This window comes from Ambystoma mexicanum, chromosome 1p (genome assembly GCF_040938575.1).
Source record: "Ambystoma mexicanum isolate Mex_15411 chromosome 1p, UKY_AmexF1_1, whole genome shotgun sequence".
NCBI classification, from domain to species: Eukaryota; Metazoa; Chordata; class Amphibia; order Caudata; family Ambystomatidae; genus Ambystoma; species Ambystoma mexicanum.
Genome location: NC_090921.1, coordinates 817,407,895 through 817,428,291, shown reverse-complemented (window position 1 = coordinate 817,428,291; position 20,397 = coordinate 817,407,895). Strand labels below are relative to the sequence as shown.

At 47.9% G+C, this 20,397-nt stretch overlaps 1 protein-coding gene across 1 annotated transcript in view; it reads right to left on the bottom strand.

Annotated features, from left to right (window-relative positions):
• The window catches only part of SV2A (synaptic vesicle glycoprotein 2A), a 571,381-nt gene that overhangs the window by 399,851 nt on the left and 151,133 nt on the right, over positions 1-20,397 (bottom strand). The window contains exon 2 of the mRNA XM_069652429.1: positions 6,257-7,118. Within this exon, the coding sequence (XP_069508530.1) occupies positions 6,257-6,842 (586 nt within the window). The 5' untranslated portion in view covers positions 6,843-7,118. The remainder of the gene's footprint in view (positions 1-6,256; positions 7,119-20,397) is intronic.

Sequence of the window (20,397 nt, the reverse complement as noted above, 5' to 3'; positions counted from 1 at the left end):
GCACCCATCTACCAGATCTGAGGACGCTGTTGATGGAAAACAGTACCTCACAGTTGTTCGATCTTTTAAGGTGCCCATTGCTGGTTTGAGAAGATTTCACAAATGTAAGGTGGAGTCTTGCAAAACTAACACGATTCTCAAGGACTTACCCGTGTAGGGAACCATCCCTTCACCATGGCACAAGTGATACGACCACCATATCGAACATATGTTGCCCTGTTGATCACTATTCACAGTTGCATGAAAGACGTGTCGGCTACGCTTAATATGATTAATAGACCATTGATTTAATGAATAAATGAAGACTCAACAAGCCAACTGATAGTTGTGATTTTTAGGTGACAAAGTGATTGAATCGGATTGGACATCATTTAATGACTTGGGCCCTAAAGGCATTGTTTCCGATCCTGATATGTTTTCACGTAGCGGCAGGCAGGCGCTTGGCGGTGAGCATTTCCATTGCTTACTCACTGCGGCACAGGATTCCACACCCCAGTTTCGTGCTCGTTAATGTTTTCACTTGGTCACTGCTAATGATTTTAACACTGCGTGAAATAGTACTGTTTAGGAAGTTTGTAAGTCTCCTTACCCGCGTCACTTTGACAAGGGTGAGGTCAGCAGGAACGTCTGGCACCTTTCATGGACCAAAGCGGTCCGGGGGACAAGACACTGGTATCTCTGGGCCACCGCAGCCCAAGGGAGGGCCTAAAAGAGACCCCTGTAACAAGGTTCTGATCCTCACGAGGTTTTTTTTCTGTCTCAGCAAACCATCTATTTTAAGCTAGGAAATGAATATTAATGCAGTGAAGGAAATGATAATTCAAGTCATCTTCTGCTGAAGCCCAAGCCTTACGCCCAAAGTAAGCCTTCCTGGAAGTTGTATATATGACTACTAGTTTGCAGACATTTTACTGTTAGGGTGAGTATTGTGAGAAATTAAATGAGCAATAAGCCCATTGTGCATTGTGTGCTCAAAATAGGTACATGTTTGCATTACAATCATAGGCATATATCTTCAAAATAAATATCTATAGCCATTTGTATGGCCCAAAATGTTCTTCGATTTTATGCAATTCAGCCAGGAACTATTGTGCGGTTTAACCCCATAGCCTTCCCAAAAGGAGATTTATTTACTGAAAGGGGGAGATTTTCTCACTGATTGAATTATTTATATATTAAGCCACCTGACTAGATAGTCTCTCAAGCTGATCGTACCTACATCCCATTAACGGCCCACCCACCTCATTGTCGACCCGAGAAAGACTGCTCACCACTGACCATGGCACCCTCTCCTCCCTGCTCACTCCACATCCCACCCACACGGTTCCTACCCGCGCTCGCTATGGCCAGCACCAATCCTACGCATACCATCAATTGCCCAGACAGCACATCTACCCACAGCACCACAACCCCTAAGCCACACCACAACACACAAACTACCACTAGCCCCATGCCTGTCCACTTGAGGAACCAAAGACTAGGCGTCCGCTCCACTCGCCCCACGCACTACTCTATGATCTACCCAAGTACACACCCCCAGAACCCACCACCACCAACAAAAACATGCACCCCGCAGGTCAATGCAAACAAAACCAACACCCCAATTAATGCCTACACAACTCTAAGCAAAGGGACAACCAGAAAACACAGCTCCAATGTGCACTCATTAATACTCGCTCCCTAACTGCACATGCAACTGAGATCCATGACCTCATTCAAGGCCTAGACTTGGACATACTCGCTATTACCGAGACATGGCTACATGAAACCTCCGGACCAGCCATTTGCCAAACCTTACCACAAGGGTACATCATCATACGCCAAGACAGAACCTCCAGTAAAGGAGGAGGGGTTGCACTAATCCTCAAGGAGTCCCTCAACACTAGGCAGTTGAAGACCTATGAAGCTGAGAACTTTGACATCTTATTAGCTAAAATATCACCCTCTCCCAATGACACCATCACAATGCATATTGTCTACCGCCCACCAGGCCCAAGCCCAGACTTCCAAGCCAACATCATACACACCCTAGGAGACAACCTGAAAGCTAATTCGATAGTCCTTCTCCTAGGGGACCTTAACCTTGGGTTCAAAGACCATAAAGACAAAAAAAGTAAAGCTCTCACCAAAGCCCTCGTAGACTTAAGCTTCACCCAACGAGTGAACGACCCCACCCACACCAAAGGTTGCATCCTAGACTGGATCGCCGACCATAACTGCACAGCTGACATCAGCTCAAACACCCCGCCCTGGACCGACCACCACTTATTGCACTTAGTCATTCCAATAAAAACAGGAGCTAACCCATACCGACCTTCACCAGCCACCTTGGCCAGATCTAAAAAAATTGCTCACTGCAGACAGGCTACACCCACTCCTAGAAACCTCAGCCCTCGCCCACCCCACCTCTAAGGTCCCAACAACATTAGCTGAGATTTACAACACCACGCTTAAAGAGATAGTGGAGGCCATAGCCCCACTGGAAAGGAAAAAAAGCCAAAAAAATACTCCATGCTAACTCCTGGTTCTCTGAAGAACTTAAGGAAGCACGGGCAGCACTAACAGCCTGGCAATCTAAGCCCTCTTCCCTCACTAGAGAGACATACCTCACCATGGCCAAACAATATAAAAAAGCCATCGCCACAGCTAAAGCAGCCACATACAACACCAGAATAGAGAAAGCTAACTTGCAATCCAAAGAGCTCTTTGCCATATACAATGAGCTTACTAACTCCCCTCATCGGCACAACCTACCAAGAAAAATGCTACCTGGTGTAACAACATTCAACATGCCATGCTAGACAAAATCAAAACACTTAAAAACAAAATCAAAACCCAATTTAAGAATCTGCCCAAATCCAGTTCACCACCACCTAACCCCTCCACCAACACACCAGAGGGAAATACGTCCCACAGCAAAAACCCACCCAAACCCTTCAGCTTTAGGGAAGTAACTATTCCTGAAGTCCTCCATATCATAAAACACACTAAGCCTTCATTATGTAAAGGAGACATCTGCCCAGCCAACCTAATCAAATACTGCGCCGCAGCACTTGACCCCTTTGTCACTACCTTCATCAATGCCTCCTTTGCCAACAGTACCGTCCCACCCACCCTTAAGGAAGCCTGGGTTCGGCCCTTACTAAAAATACCTACTCTTGACCCTGACTCCCCGAACAACTACCGTCCTATTACCACTGTGCCTTTCCCTTTGAAAATTCTAGACAAAGCTGCATACTTACAGATCCAGTCTTTCCGAGAAACTCACAACATCCTAGGAAAAAGGCAATCAGGGTTCCACCCCCGCCATGGCACAGAGTCGGCGCTACTTGACCTCAAGAACCAACTTCTTGAGGCTATGGACAAAGGCAAAACCTGCCTCCTCCTTCTCCTAGACCTCTTTGCAGCTTTCGATCTGGTTGATCACAAGATCCTCTGCAGACATCTGATTGACACAGCCCACTTCTCCCAAGAAGCCACCGCTTGGATAACCTCCTTCCTGAACGGTAGAGCCATGAGGGTTTACTTGGACCAAGCATCCGCCATCCCTTCACCAATTGACTGTGGAGTCCCACAAGGTTCATGCACCTCCCCCTACTTTCTACAATCTCTTTACTCTCCCCCTTTTCAATGACCTAGAAGAATTCGGCATATCCTTTACAAACTATGCTGATGACACACACACATCCTAGTCCCAATAACAGGCAACTATGAGCAAGACCTCAACCCCCTACAAAGCATATATGCCCACATCCAGGCTTGGATGGCAGCCAATGGCTTATGCCTAAATGGGGAAAAGACCGAAATACTGTTGGTAGGTCCCAAAGAAGCCCTAAAAAAACTAGATGACTCATACAATTCCTTCATCATCGAAGACTCAGTCATCACCACCTCTTCGGCTGTAAAAACCTTAGGTGTCTACCTGGACTCCACACTGTCCATGGATAAGCAAGTCAGTGCCATTTCCCCTTCAGCAGCCCTTACATCAAAAATCATAAATGCAGTAAGACCTCATCTATCGCCAAAGAACTGCCTAAACATTGCTAGAGCTACAATCGGAGCAAAACTGGACTACTGCAATATCCTACTCCTTGGCACCTCCACAAACACCATTAACAGACTGCAAAACGCACAAAACAATGCCCTCAGAGCAGCCCTCAACATACCCAAGATAGAACATATCTCCCAGGCAAGAAAAGAGGCCCACTGGCTCCCGATCAAAGATCGCATAACGTTAAAAGCCCTCACGATCACACATAGATGACTTGCCGAGACAGCTCCAGCCTATCTAGTGGAAAGAATACATCAAGCTCCATCGCACAGACCTAAACGCAACAAATACTCTAACCAACTCTCAGTCCCAACCTTCAACAGAACCAAGGCCGGTGGTACCAGCTTTGGAGTCCTAGCTCCCAAAGCCTGGAATTCACTGCCACCTAATCTCAGAAAAGAAGAATCCCTACTCACATTCAGAAAAACACTAAAAACTAAACTATTCAACTAAACTATGCTCCACTTCTGCCTCCTACAATAAGTAGTTCCACTGTAACCACGGAACACCATCTCTGTCTGTTATTGTTAATAACAATTGTTCTCACACTGTTCCACTGTAACCATGGAACTCCATGCACTTCTTATCGCAAACAGACTTGATCTATGCCTGTCACCACTGTTGTTAGCGTGTACCAAGTAAGATATTCTGTAACAGCGCCACGATGCCCCCGGGCCGTTGGGCGCTTAACAAATCCAAATAAATAAATAAATAAATAAATGGGTAATGTATTTATAAACAAGCAATTTATTTTTTAACTTAGTCAATATGCAGACTGAATGCAAACAAGATAACCAAAGACCATGCTGTGTGACCCAAACAACATGTTTGCAGTAGCTCCTGATTTATTGTGTGAGTGATGTGTTGTTTGTGCAGCATCTTCCAATACACTCAATTGGAAATTATTTTTACATAGCTTGCGGCTTCAGCTTCACAAAACTGATTCACTGTGACCATACTAGCATAGACTGTGTTTGCAGCTTCATAAAGGTGATTTACAGAGACTGTAATGGAATAGATTGTGGCCTCATATTCAAAGCGATTTAGAATGGGAATGCTGGCATATATTATGGTCTCAGCTTCATGAAATTATTACAGTGGCAATGCTGGCAGCTGCCGAATAATAACTTATAATAGCAATGCTGGACTATGTTATGGACAGAGGCATCATGAAAATGCACTGTTGGTGATATGGCACTGAATAGATGTTTTCATGTGGTACCCTAGAGAACCAATTGTACATTGTATGGCTTTTTATCAAATTCGTCTCCAACTTTGTGCACCATTTCAACAGATAATGTTTACAATGTTCTCGGAGAGAACCACCCAACTCCCCTTACATTACTTAGTGTTTCTTGCTATGTGTGTTCGCTCAAGCTAATTTGTGGGAGACGTTCATGCCCATGCATTAAGGAGAATCACCTGCTGCCACTGACATTCAATTGTTTACAATGCCAGTGCCACCTCATGATCAATCCAGCCCCTGGCACCGAAAACAGCCTGCACCACTGGGATGCACTTCATAATGTTACTGACCACACAGAGTGGCGGCTGGAACATTTTGGTGCCTGGGACCAAGCACCAACCCCTTTGTTCCCATGTTAGGTGTAAGATGTAAGATCGGATTTAAAAACTTATGTCAGCTCATAGACGCTGATTTGGGCAACTGTGCACTTTACAAGGAGTTATACTATGCCATCTTTGAACTAGTACAGCGCATAGCATGCTCCTGCAGCAGCATGATCATCACAAGCACTACGCATGAGTGCTGGCCCAGACCAGCCCGGCGGTCTGTGGTGCAGTATACACCTCTTTAAGGAGCGCTGGGGCCCCACTAAGCAGAGCTTGCATACCCCCTCATTTTGTGATCCGCCACTGGATCGAGGGGGAGGGCAGACATTCAGTGACTGCTAGGACTGATGTGCTAGTTAACCGACAGCACGTTCAATATATGACTAATCTGATATGTTATGTTAAAGGTTCTTATACCGCGCACTGTTGCCACCTGCGTGGTTTCTTCGAGCTCGATATGAAGGCAGCAGTACTGGTCATCGGATGCTGTTTATATATTGCTTAATGCCACATGCTTGCTGCTTTAAAACAACATAAATAACAAGAATTATCACTGCTCCAAGCCAATAGTCCTAAAAAGTTTTCAATAAATGGCACTATATAAACTGATATAAAATTAATAAGTGGACTTACCGAGCATGCCCTTGTTGGAATCCGATAAGCACATGTCTTTCTCTGCGCTTGGTAGCACAAAGCCCACCACAAAGATTTCCACCCCGTCTGCCATCAGCGCCAGCCCCAGCACAAAGTAGAGTGTCCACTGGAACCTGCCGTGGCCACATTCCTGGAGGATCAGCTCATATTGCTGGGCGAGTTCCTCCTTGTCCTTCTTCCGCTGACCCTCCAGGTCCTCAAAGTCTTTGAACTCGCTAACTACTGCCTGGTTGTCCACCAGCTGGTCGCCCTTCATGGAGTCAGCACGGGGGATGCCCTGATATTCCCCTTCGTAGATCTCATCGTCATCGTCGTGGCCCTCGGTGGCATCGCTGGAGGCACCCTCATCGTCATTGTTGTGCTGCTGATCGCCACGATAATAGCCATCTTGGGGCTCGTCATCATCATCATCTTCCTCAAAGCGGGTGTAGGAGCGCTTTGTGTACTCATCCTGCACCCGATCCACGTTCTTGCCCACCTTCTTGGCCGCATGCCTCTTGACCTCCTTGGCAATGTCCTTGGCACCTCGTATGAAGGCAGTCCGGTCTCTGAAGCCTTCATCCATGATGGCTGCTGGTCAGATCAAGGGGTGCTTGGGCTGTCTGCGTCTTGTGGTATAAAGCTTTCCTAGTGCATCTGGAGGTCAGCACCTCTAGTTCTGGAATTAGTATAGAAGCGGGATTGTGAAAGACAAAACTCCACAATTTCCAACTGTCAGAAGCAGGCGCTTGGCATCCAGTGATTGGTGTGTCCTGTGAGGGCCTAGAAAGCAGCTCGCTGATGCTGTTGTTGGAATGTTTTAGATATAGTTGTGCTTCTGTCCTCCCTTATGTCAGGTGTGCTAAAGGGAAAAGAAGACAGAGTTAGAAAAGCAATCCACTGTATTAGCCTCTTTTAACGTTATACAATTTAACTGGCATGTTTGTTGGAGCAAATGCCTCCCGTCAGGTATGTCATTACAGAATTACACAATTATGTATTATGGCTCATAAAGGAGAGAAGACCATAGGCCATTCATAGATGTGCATACACATATCTGTCTAGTATATATATATATATATATACACACACGTCCTCTGTGTGAGATGGTGAGATGTTCCATGCTTTTCTCTGCACTTTGTAAGGTGATTCTGAACTGGTGCGGAGGAATGAATGGACCGTGGTGATAGGCACACCTCTACGTGGTGCCACATAGATCAACATATTAATATGCTGTACAAAATTGCCTACTTTATTTGAATGTTTAAAGTTTGGCATTGCATCCGTTTTATATATATATATATATATACACATATTATATTCAAAAACCGCGTACAGGTGTACACCATGGATTGCACTCCCCAGGAGCAGAAGGACAAGGCAAAGTTTCTCGAACTGAATGGAACAAAAACAGCCACGCTCATCAATTTCCACAGCATAGTCATTTATTATTAAATAATGTGGACAGGTAAAAAAAACACGCAATGACGCGTTTCGCAGTTTCCCAACCACTTGCTCACATATATCTCGTATGAATCACATATATAAATCACAATCCAAAACACACATTTAATACCACTGGCAATGCCACTAGAAGGCACACAATATTTTGCTGAATAAATAATAGTCGTGGGCTTTGCTTCTGTATGTCTATTTGAACTTTGCTAGAGCAAAATGTGCAGTTTACCCCATGCAGAGTTAACAAAACATTGGCATTTTCCAGCATCCCCGCGCAGTGCGTCATTATCAGTTTGCATGATGCCCAGTTATCCAAATACATTCGGCTCACTTAGCAGATCCATGCCGCTTTGATTTGGCACATAATCGCCTATTGCCAGGGCGCCAACTTTGGGCTCTCATTGCTAGTTTACATATTGACCAGCGAGCAGAAAAAGTTTCTGTTAAGCTCCCTTGGCACATCATGACCAGTTTCCAATATATCCAGTTAACCAATCAATGCCTGCGCTTCCCTCCCTTCTCCAAGCAGAGTTTCCCTTGTATCTCGTGTGCCCAAAGAAAGGAGGCCATTGATTGCACCTTATGGTGTTCTAGTGCCTCAAAGCCCAGGGAAGCCGCAGCCAGCTTTGGACGGAGCAATGAAGACTCTGCCTGCAGGCGGGGTCTGCGGCTGCTGCTGCTTGCGGGTTGGCTGGGTTGGACTGACTACAACCAGCGTGTGAGCCAACAGCTCTCTGGCAGCGCTTACCTCTAGTACAAATAGCGCTGCCCGAGGCCTTCTCAGCAATAGCCAACGTTTAAAGCCAAACACATAAGAACATGCTTAGCTTGAATTGGAGAACATATAGCAACCTTGTACTGCATGGACTTTATAATCGAGTCTGTAGGAACACCAATGCATTGCATATAGTGTTGTGTATTTTAATTGGAGTTGAACGTGTTTTCATTATTTTATTGTTTTGTTTTCTTCCTTTTATTCCTCTTAGCATAATTAGCTATTGTACTATCAGAATTCAAATTGATTGGAGGTTTGCAATTGTCCAACTTTAGACCTAGAACCACAAAAGCTTTAAATAAAAAAAAAAAGTCCCACTCTGAGCCAAGCTGCCTGGGAGCTTCGGCCGTGCAAATAGCCGGAAAGAACACAGTTTACAACTCAGGCGGTAAGGGGTTTACGGCGCCGTAAACAGCGCCGACCCTTACCGCCTGAGTACGAGGTCCCTTAGCGCCATGGCGGATTTAACACCTGCTTTTAGCAGGTGTTAAAATCCATGGCGCTAAGGGACCATGGAGTTAATTACGCCACCGTAATTTACGGTGGCGTAATTAACGCCTTCCCCACTCCCATTATGCCCTATGGGGCAAGAATGGGAATGGGGAAGGGTAAAATGGGGATTAGGGACTTACCGCCCCGCCAAACTCGGAATGGGGCGGTAAGTCCGCCAACCACCATGGCGTAAACGTAGTTTACCCCATGGTGGTAAAGTCACGGCCCAGGCGGTAACGTACCGCCTGGGTCGTAATGAGGCACAGACCCTCATTACGACCCTGGCGGAAATCGAAAAACGATGGCGGAAATGCAATACCGCCATCGAATAGCGCTCGGTGCGACTATGACCCGTCACCGCAAAGTACGAAGCCATTAGCGACACCGTAGTGAACGCCAACGCTAACTGCACCAAGCACGCGCGCGCGCGCCATGCCAAACCGCAAACACCACCATGGCGCAAGGGTACGCCAATTCCGACCCTAGCGGACATGTACCTAACGCCATCAGGCATGGCGTAATGTACCATTCCGCCATGGCGAGAAGTACGGCATCGCGAATCAACCGTAAACGGCCCCACTGAGTGCCTGTACACCGCTCCCTGCCCACAAAGTACAACTCCCCGTAGGTGCAATGAAGTCACAATGCAACCATTGAAATGTACAAGTCACCCATGCATGGCAACGAACAAAAGAAACACAAGAGGGGCCAATGGGAGCTGCAGGGCACAGATGGCACGAATACAGAAGCCATCCCAATGGACATGACCACAGTCCCCCACCAAGAAACGCACGCAAACACAGGCACCTGTGACCAGCAATATTCCGAAAATCACATCATTCCACCAGTCCACCTGGCTGACCGGCATCTGTTACACAAAACCCAATCCCCCGCCCCTGAGCATGACAACATTCAAACAGTCATATTGGCAGCCCCCATCCCTGACCTCACTGGGCTTCGTAGGCAAACGCGCCCAGCACAGTACCACGCAACTAAACCCCGAAGCTGGAACCCAATGCAGATCTCCTCACAATACATCGCCCCCCAAATAGGCATATGCCACATCACTTGCAAAGAAAAACGCTACACGGGCCAAATCAGAATAGAAATTTTATGCACATCAAAGTCACCAAGCCCATACAGCCATCAGGCCATGAACTCCAAAACACTAATCACCATTGTGGGCTGCATCCGCAAGAAATGACCAGCCACTACCTGTGTTTCGCCCTGTTCCCCCATGGTACACAGAGCCACATTCACGTACGAAAAGGCAACATGGAAGCGCACAGAACCACAGGGCCGACCCAATGGGGAGGCACTAGTCCAGCTGAAAGGCCGAAATGTTGCTCCGAGCCACCAGTACTGCGTAAGGGCATGTGGGCCATTGGCGATCGTCCCATAAGATCGTAATGCTGCTCCACTGATTAACACGAAGCAGCAGGTGTCGGGAGTAAAATCCATCTGCAGGAGTGGCATACAGATGGCAGTGGCAAAAGGGGAGGAGATACCTGTCAACCAAAAGAAAAGAACAAGAACAGAATGGCCATCAGAACTACATTCGAACAACTCACTTCAATGATCACACGAAATCCACAGCCATATGCATGCTAGCCCACTCAAAAGGATCATCACCACCCCAAAACCACTTGCGACTCATAACCATCTATATCGAGGTGCAAACACCATCACAAACGAGTGTACCTGTGCATGCGTCTGTCAAAACAGAATCCATCAGATGGGAATGTTAACGTGCATGGACACAAGTGTCTGAGGGCGCCTCGAGACAGGGAGGGCTCAACAAGGCCAGATAGACGATGGTCCCACTATGGCAGCCCTGCATCACATAGCGTAGGGGAGGCGGATAGATCCCAAGAAGCCCTGTACATGGCAAACTCTGTATCAAATCACCTGCCCATGCATCCATTCATCATTCCCTCATCCCGGGATCAAAACGCCTGAATAATTACTCACATAACATTAGAAACATCCATTGAGTCTGTGCGTTATGCAGCCTGCTAAATCCACAGTGCCCCAGCCCGTAATTCCAGTGTTGTGAAGTAACATGTATTTGGGAACGGCCGGCCTCATCGCCCACGTAGCTATTGCGCATCCCAAACTATTCATATCAATCATTGCTCCCTCGCCATGGGCCCTGTCTCAAGGACATTGAACAATAGAACGTTATATTAGCAGTCAGACCTGTGGGCATCTCCTCGCCGCTAGCTGGAAACCGAAAGCGCCGCCCTTCGAATTCCTCATTTGCAACATCACGTCGAAAAGGCATCTGTGGCCTTTTGAAATCACTAATTATTCCATCGAGTGCGGCTGTGTGTGAAAATGGCAACTGCCTTCACCCACAAATGGGACGCCCCCGCCCGTCGTTGCAACTCGGTACAGTGATGCATGAGGGCCCACCGTTACTCGAGTACTACGTTCCACTGACCCTTCACAAGTCTGTTCGCGACTGCACAGATAGTATGGGAAACAATGGGACCACAGCAGAATGAACATATCAACCAATCTTACACGGCCATCGGGTACAAATACATGATTGCAATAGCAAGATACCATTCCCCGAATAGCAGCGTTGTGCGCGGGACGTGCTCGGCCAAAGGGGAGAGCAGTTTGCACAGGTGGAATTAATCACCACAGGTGGAGGCCATACAGCCTGGAAACACATAAATTGCACAGCCAGTCTCCTCCCACAACCACACCGAAATGCTACCGGCAGGACTCGCGATGTTGGCCCTGGGGGACCTGATAGCACTGCAAGTGCTCCGACTCCAAGAAGAAGACGAACACCAACTACAACCAGCCGCACGGAGGAGACGCAGGAGGAGGAGGAGGCCAAGGCAGGGCCAGCAAGGCCCACCAGCACAGCCACTACCACCACGCAGGCAGCCCGCAATACCACGCCTCCGAGCACATCCGTTCAACCTCACTGATGAGCAGATCCACACCCTCTACCGTCTGGACCGGGACACCATAGCCGCCATTGTGGACATGACACAGGCTGACCTTGTCAGCATGATAGATAGCCCAACCGCCATCCCACCCCTACTGAAGGTGGTGTCTGTACTACACTTCCTGGCCACAGGCACCTACCAGCACACAGTCGGACAGTTGCATGGCATTTCTCAGCCACTGTTCTCACGGACACTATTGCAAGTGCTCGATGCCCTCCTGCAGCACGCAGACGACTACATCTCTCTACCACGCTCGGAGCAGGAAATTACCAACACAAAAGTGGGATTCCATGCACTTGCCGGCATACCGGGTTGCATTGGTGCCATCGACTGCACCCATGTGGAATTGGTCGTCCCACATGCCATGGAGGCCCAGTACCGCAACCGAAAACAATTTCATTCCCTGAATGTACAAATGGTGTGTGACTCCAACAGGATCATTACACATTGTTGTGCCCGATTCCCTGGATCAACCCATGATTCTATGGTCTTGAGGAACTCTACAATACCACGCTACATGGAGCGACATGCAGGGAACAGATCCTGGCTACTCGGTGAGTCTCATTACATGCATGATGATGTGGGGTATGTGAATTGGCAATGACCTGGCAGGAAGGGGGGGGGGTGTGCGTACGTATCAATGGCATTCCACATCATACGTTTCTCGTCCACATACAGGTGATGCTGGATATCCACTGAAGAGATGGCTCCTCACACCAGTCCGGAACCCACGGGACCAGCATGAGGAGGACTACAACCATGCCCACTCACGTACCCGTGTAGTCATAGAACAGGCATTCGGCCTACTGAAGGGCCGTTTCCGCTGCCTCAGCAGGTCTGGCGGGGCACTCCTGTACCGCCATGAGAAGGTTGCAAAGATGGTAATGGCATGTGTCATGCTCCACAACATGTGCGTACGTAGAAATGTGCCCATGCCCCCTGACGCAGAACTGCAAGCACCTGATGATGGTCATGATGAGGGTGGGGATGTGGCACCACCTCATGGAGTCTGCGAGGCACCGGAGGCCCGTGACATTCGTCAGCATCTCATTGATGTATGCTTCTAGCACTCACGCCTGGTGGCTGATACATGGACACGGGACTCGTGGCACTGCGTGTGTCTGGGACATGCACAATATGGACTCTACGCCTATGATGGCCTAGTACACAAAGATCAATGTCCACACATCTCATTGGTTTATCGTGCACTTTTTATGGCATATGTGATGTCATGTTGAAGACCCTATCGACCCGCCACCCAAGTGAGCCCAACACACCGCCTCCACCCTCCTACCTCCCCCCCGAACACCAGTGTCCAAAGATGCTCATTGTCAGTGGGCTGTCGCTATTGCAAGCCCCCTCTGCGGGTATCAGGGGCACCCCTGCCTGTGGAGCGCAGGTTCCTTCCAGATCTACGTTGGGGGCTGCCCTGGACGGAACTTGCAACGGATGATGTGTCTGCCTGCTCACGTCCATGCATGTCCCTAAGGGTTTGCGAGAGCTCAGTGAGCACACGGCGCACTGCGGCAAGTTCGGCACATACGTCTTTGGACGTCGCATGCAGTTCCCCCCTCAGGCTCTCGGTGCTTCTCTCAATTTGTGCCCTTAGCGTCTCTGTACCTCTCTCCATTTCTGCCCTAAGTGTCTCAGTTGATGTTTCTATGTCTGCCTTAGTGCCCCCACATTCATCGGCATGGTCCTTGAGGAGTGTGGCCAGTTGCTGCTGTTGTTCGATCAACTGGTCGAGGGACTGTTGCCTCTGCTGGGCCATGGCCATTTGCGGGGGTGTCACAGAGGGGCTGTTGTCCTCATGTTGCCTTGCCACAGGGCTTGTGGGGGATGGCCAGTCGTCGTCTTGTGGGTGCCCCTGCGTGGTATCCTCATGTTGTACGGGATGGGACAGACAGGGGGATTGGGACAGGTCATGGATGGATCTGACTTCGGCATCCCCGTTTTCTGTGTCCGAGCATGCTGCCATCAATGGGGTGTCACCTATGGTGCTGCTGCCACCAGAGGCAGTGCCTTCTGTGGCATCCATTGGGGGGACCTGTGGTGGTGGTGTTGTGGGCATGCTGGCTGCTGGGGTGCCTGTTGATGTTCCCTCCTCTGTGCTGCCACCTGATTTGTGCTGCTGCCGTGTCTTGATGCGTGCAGCTGAGGTGGAGGGTCTCTGGCCGTTGGTCTTGGCCCTCTTTGCAGGTGTGCTGGTAGGGGTGTCCTGTAGCTCGTCGTTTGGATCGGACCCTGTGGTGGAGTAAAGGAGGGCGAGGGTTATTGATGGGTCTGTGGGAATTGGAATGGCATTGTATCACATGCTTTGGGGTGGTACCTGAGGGTGATTTGGGTCGGGGCCTTGGAGGTGCTTTGATTTGTGTGTGGAGTGAGGGTGCAGTTGTTTGGCAGCCTGCAGTTAGGGTGTGCCTGCTGCACGTGTAGTGCGTGTATTAGGGGTTTTTAATTATTTATGTATTTATTGTGGGTTTTAACGTGCGCTATCAGGCCGATGTGTGTGGACGTTCTCCTGGACATGTGTTTCTGTTGCACTATGTGGACGCATGGTACTTCACATGGATGGACTGTGTGGATTTGGCATTGTTTTATCTGGCCCACCTACCTGAATCTTCGGATGTCTGCACGCCTTTCTCCATCCCTCCGACTCCCTCTATGCTCTCCATTCCGATGGTGGAGGCACAGATTTCTTCCCAGGGGGTCAACTTGATGGGTGATTCAGGACCTCCCCCGGTGGCTGTGGCAATGTTGCGGTTGGCAGAGAGTATGCTGCGGACGCGTATCCGCAGGTCGTCCCATCGCTTGCGGCATTGCTGTGGGGTGCGGGGTGCGGTCCCCACCGCACTTACCCGCTGTGCCACCAGAGCCCATATGGCCTTCTTGTTTGCAAGTGCCGTCCTGGTCATTTGCGTGCAGAAGACGACGGCAGCATTCTCCTGGAGGGTCTCTGTTAGCACGGTGAGTTCCTCACGGGAGAAGTGGACCTGCCGCTTGCGGTCGCACGCTTTCTTCGCTACTTTTCCCATTTTTCTTGGTTTCGCTAGGGTGGTTGACGGGTTGGGGTGTGTTTCAGGGTAGTGATTTTAGTGGTTGTGTGGTTTTAGTGTTTTTATAGGTGTACGCCGGGATGTTTCCCGTTCCGGGCCCATGTTTTAACTTCCGTTTCCGTATATTTCCGGTCACCGTACTTTCCGGTAGGCGCACACTGCGGTGACCGCTAAGAGGGGTGGCAGTATTGCACCTAGGGCGCCGTACGGCGGCGGTGTGGGCCGTTTTGGGGTCATTTCCGCCATCGCGGACTTTGCACTTCCGCCGTGGCGTGGTGCTCGTGCCCGATGGGTCGGAATGGGCCGCACTTTGCTCCTTCGTGCAATGGCGGAAACGCTATTTACGCTGTGGCGCTCCGGTCAGTCGCTTTCCGCCAGGGTCGTAATGAGGGCCACAGTGTTTGGAAGTGCCTGGCTTCTGCAGTCAAAAGCAGAGAAACAGGCTCTTATGCACATTGAGTATAGCACCCTGGTTCCCTTCACTTGAGATCAGGAATGCACATAGGGGTCACGCAGAGACGCACGCTTCTCGTGAGACAAAGGGTATCTACTTATTTACAGGTTATCCCATATGACACACCCTTGGGGGTGGGGCATTACCGATCAGGTAAGGCCCTCTGAGCTACCTTAAAGCCCTCGCTTTGCTCGGGCTTCTAACTATCACCGGTGGTGCATTACCCTACAGGTAATGACCCCCCCACGACCACTCCTCGGGTTCTATTGCTTCATTAATGCCACACGTGTGGTAATCATTAGCTGCTCCCACCCTAAACCCTGCTCCTCAGGGCCCTCTGTCAATTACGGGGCCCTTTGCTTTAAATCTGCCACTGCTTAACCTTTCCCTGACTTGCGAGTGCCAACTGCAGATTAATGGTGGCAGTATTCTTACAAGAGAAAGGGTCTACGCAAACGTCTTCGTGCCATGAGATTCCTGACGCCCACAGAAGTTTCCGGCAGAGGGCACGGTGCGCGAGCGGATGCCGCATCTGCGCGCGCAGTCTCGATTCACAAAGGGATGAGCTCGGGGATGCAACAGTGCCGGAGTCATTTTCCATTCCACCTGGTCTCCCCTGTCAGAAACCAGGTGCAGGGGAATGCTCAGCGCTGATAGTGGTCTGCAAAGACAGCTTGCAACATTGCAAATCCAGCAAAACATGAGCATGTCCATCCTTTTTACATTTCCACACCAGGAACAGTGATGAACATGTCATTGGCGATGGCTGTGGGCCTCTTGCTCCCACTGCCACATCCCTCCTGCGCACACGTCCCCTTTGTGAATCTAATCTTTGTGAATTGTAAATCTTGAAGCCTTTCCTGAATAGCCCCCCTAGTTCCCTTAGCACGTTGCACTATTCTGGTGTGGCCAGAAAATACACATTTTTTGGCTAGTGCAAAATATTTTGGTTGTTAGTATTTTGGGGGGATTTTGAAGTTTGCACCATAGTGCAGCGCAGCTTTGCCTGACCACTTTTATTGTGTGCAGGGACAGTTTGGTCTAGGTATCTTGTCTTTTGGATTTTGAAGACGGATTCAGATCGAGTGGGTAAATTGTGTTTTTGGTCATTTTTTGTTTAGTTTTTATTTGCCTCTTGATAATATTGTTGTGTTTGAGTTTGTGGATGTAGCACGTATTAGGCAACCTTATTAGCATTGATGCAAAGCAATCCTATCCAATGAGTTGTGCTTTGGGCTTGCTCTGGCATTTCGCTTTGCTCATGCGGGGCTTTCATAACCTTTACTGTATATGAACATGGAAACTATGGGTGCCAACAAAGAAACCGGGCAAACCTTAGCTTGAGCAAAATAGCAGCTGCCAACACACAGATGTTCTCAGAGATATAAGTGGCCGGGAAGATAGATTAGGAGCAATGCGTTTGTCTTCAAAGCAAGACAACCCAGAGCAATACAGTTCGAAACCCGGCCGGGCGCTTCGAGACTGGCGTCTCGTGCTTTATAAAAGATTAATTAATTCATTAGTGGGTTGGTAATCAAGGGGAGCATAAACAGGTGTGAAGTTAATCAGGGGCTGGTCCAGGAAGTGCATGGGGCAGTTTAAGAATCACAAGTCGCTATGGAGCCATCAAAAAACCTAGGGACTTTGTAACTACAAGTGTGACCTAATGGACCAGGTCAAATCTATTTTAATAAGTGCGTGTATATATATTAGAGGGCTTGCGGTAGGTGCAGTAGCTGCCCTGTAGTTATGGTTAAGTTGCTCAACCTATAGGAAGAGCACTTTTTGGGCAGCTTATAACTTTGCCCCCCCTACCTCCCCTTGGACGTATCCTCATGAACCTTTGCAAAAAAAAGTTTATGGTCCTGTCAGATTTATCCTCCTAAATCTGGTGAGGTTTCATCAAGGAGGGGGGGGGAGTTGTATGGGGGTCCCAAAATGTGTGGTTTTTCCCTTAGACGCAATGGAAAAAATAATTTTCTCAGGCCTACAGCCCAAACTGCTGGACGGATTTTCACCAAATTTGCGGCATGAGCAGCAGCTTGGTCCCAAAAGCGTGTTTTTGTAAATTTGGTGTAAATCTGTCCAGTTGTTCTTTTTAAAACAACCAAAAAATAGGCCCAACAAAATGTGTTATATAGGGGTCCGGTCTGTGGACTGACTTCCCTCTTCGGTCCACGGACGGGCACCCGATTGGCCCAGGGGCAGACATGATGTTCGCAGACATCGGACGCACTCGCCGATTGGGTGGTGAAGAGCGTGAATCGCGTTAGGTTTTTGGAGATGCTCGCCATGTTGGATTTACAGAGACATTGTGGTAAAAACATAAACAAACACAACATTGTACTTGTCAAACTAATGAAATAATCTCTGGGGAGGTGAATGGTGATGAGGATGGGATGTAATATGGCCGTAAAAAGCCAGAAAACTGGTATGTTTCTTCTCCAATGTCTGGAAACAGCCCGGGGCAGTCCTGTGGTGTCCGCAAACATCTCACCGACATCATTTCGATTGCAGGGGGGTGAGGGTGAGTTTCATTAGTTCGCCGTGTATGATACATACTTGTTATGCAGTTAATTGTGTTGTGGTCAGTGGTTAGATTCTGGGGGGCTGGGCACAATGACTACAGTAGTAGTATGTATATTGTAATTATAGGTAATGTAGTAGGAGTAATGCCAGAATTAACATAGTAGCAATATTTGTAAAGTAATTGTCCATAATGTAGTGGGAGTATAAAGTGTTTGTAATATGAGGTATTATGAAAGTGGGTCATTGGGAGAAAAAAAAACATACTGGATGAACAAATAAAATAATACAAATATTCCAAATAGTTGCAGGTAAACAGTTGTAAGACACTTCTGTAAGTGCACTACACATTCATACATATAAGCGGGTTGTTACATATTGGTGTGCAATAAAACACGCATTCGCCTATGACACTCACCTTAACCTTACATACTACATACCCCCCCATCTAGTATCAATGGCAGTTGTCACCTGTGATGGTGTGCTCGCAAGGGGGCAGGGTGGATGGAGACGCTGAATGTATGGTACACCATGTGCACCAGAAAGGTATTTTATGCACTGTGACTATTCCGCAAATGGACACCGCGCTGCTGGTGTCTGCAGACTCTTCTTTGAAGACCTTGTTCCTTCAATGAACATATGTATGAGTCCATTGAATGTTGTCCCAGATCTATTGCACTTAACCCATAAGCTGAGGAGCAGCAATGGCAACCTGAGCCTCTTGTGTTATTACCCCCTACTCCTTGTTGGGTTGGTTGTCCAAAGACTACTGACACATTGTAGGTAGTGTTGGAAATAAAAGACTGTGGATTGTACTGCACAATTACATATATCATAATAATATTTTATTCATAAAATGTTGCAAAAAAAACATGAAAAAGTCCTTTTGGGCGCAAGCGTCAGTGGGTGTCCCCCTGGCACTGTCCGGTCTTCTTTTCCCACAACTGTATGACAACATTTGTTGACCTGTCATTCTTTTTTGTGTCTGTCTTTCGTTTTTTTTATCCTTATTTTTCTGGGTGAAAAAGTAGAAGTCTTCTGCGGTCGCAGAACAGCTCCTTTGTGCTCCGTTCGGAGTGCTGTGCGAATTGAAGACCCTTGCTGGCAGGCCTCCTTTTATTTGCTTTTTGTGGCTGTAGGCCATTAGTTTGGTGGTGGCTTTGGTTCCCTTGGCGGTCGGCTGGCGCTGACAATTTTGCATATGTGTGTGTTACTCCCCCGTCCTCCTATACCGCACTTGCTTGCCTTCCTTTCTTGTTCTGCAGAGTCACACCTGGGCCATTTTGGTACCATGGTGTGAGATCCTAACTTGCCTTTTGGTTCCCCAGACCCCTTTTTGTAGTGTGGCTAAAGGAAAGGAAAACTGGAACTTAGGCGGGAAAAGGGGGGATAACAACTACTGTTGTTGTTCTGTGCTTATGTGCTGTAATATTGTACAGCTTTAGCGCTGCCGTACTCGCCGTATGGGTCCCCGCGGCCCCCACCTAGGTTCCTGTGCTTTCTAGCTACATATGGTGCCCTTATTTCACAGCGCTGGTCCTTGCCATCGTCCTCCTCTTACTTTTACCTAGAAGATGAACGTGTGTAGAGCAATGGTACTTTTTATGCAGCCATGGTGGTTGCTTTAAGGATGAAATTGATGATTCTTGTTGCATAGACAAGGATGTCCGGCCCGTAGAAACACACTATCTGCAGCTCTTTCTTCACGATACATTCGATGTTGCTGCTACAACTGTGTGCTAGAGAAATTCTTCTTATAGCTCAGAGCACATGGGCAGATTACTATTGACATATAGGGAAATAGGTTCCCGTGTGCACCACAGATAAGGTTATCTTTTAAAGAAAAATGTAATTGTATTTTAAACAAGCGCATTAATACCGGTGAAATGGAACTAAATATTCTGATACGTGGTTTACTTGAAATATTTGGTTGTTTTTATACTACATTGTTTGATAGTAATAGTGTTAATTGTTGTGTCTTGTGTTTCCAGAAATGAAACTGACTTGGGCACGCTCTGATTGCTACATGTAGAGTGGCATTGTTCTGTGTCCTTCAAAACAGTGGACTGAACATTTATTGGAGTAAATGTGTTGACAACCTGCAAAGAAATAATAAGATTCACTGTATTAAAAGCAGACAATCGGACAGTAAAGTTTCTATTTCAGAAAACTGTGTTGTGAAGCGGTTCCTCCTGTACAGCATCAGAAAAATGGATTTGCAAAACATAATGAAAGCAACATTTTAAGTGAAAGCTATTGAAGTGTGGAAAGTACTGTCTGCCATATGATCAATGCTGTGACGGATAAATGTTGAATTTGCCGCAAAAAGTAGACATCGTACATGTTACATAAAACTTTAATTTATAGCCACAAAATATGAATGTATTTGTATGTTGAAATGTAAAGTGCTTACT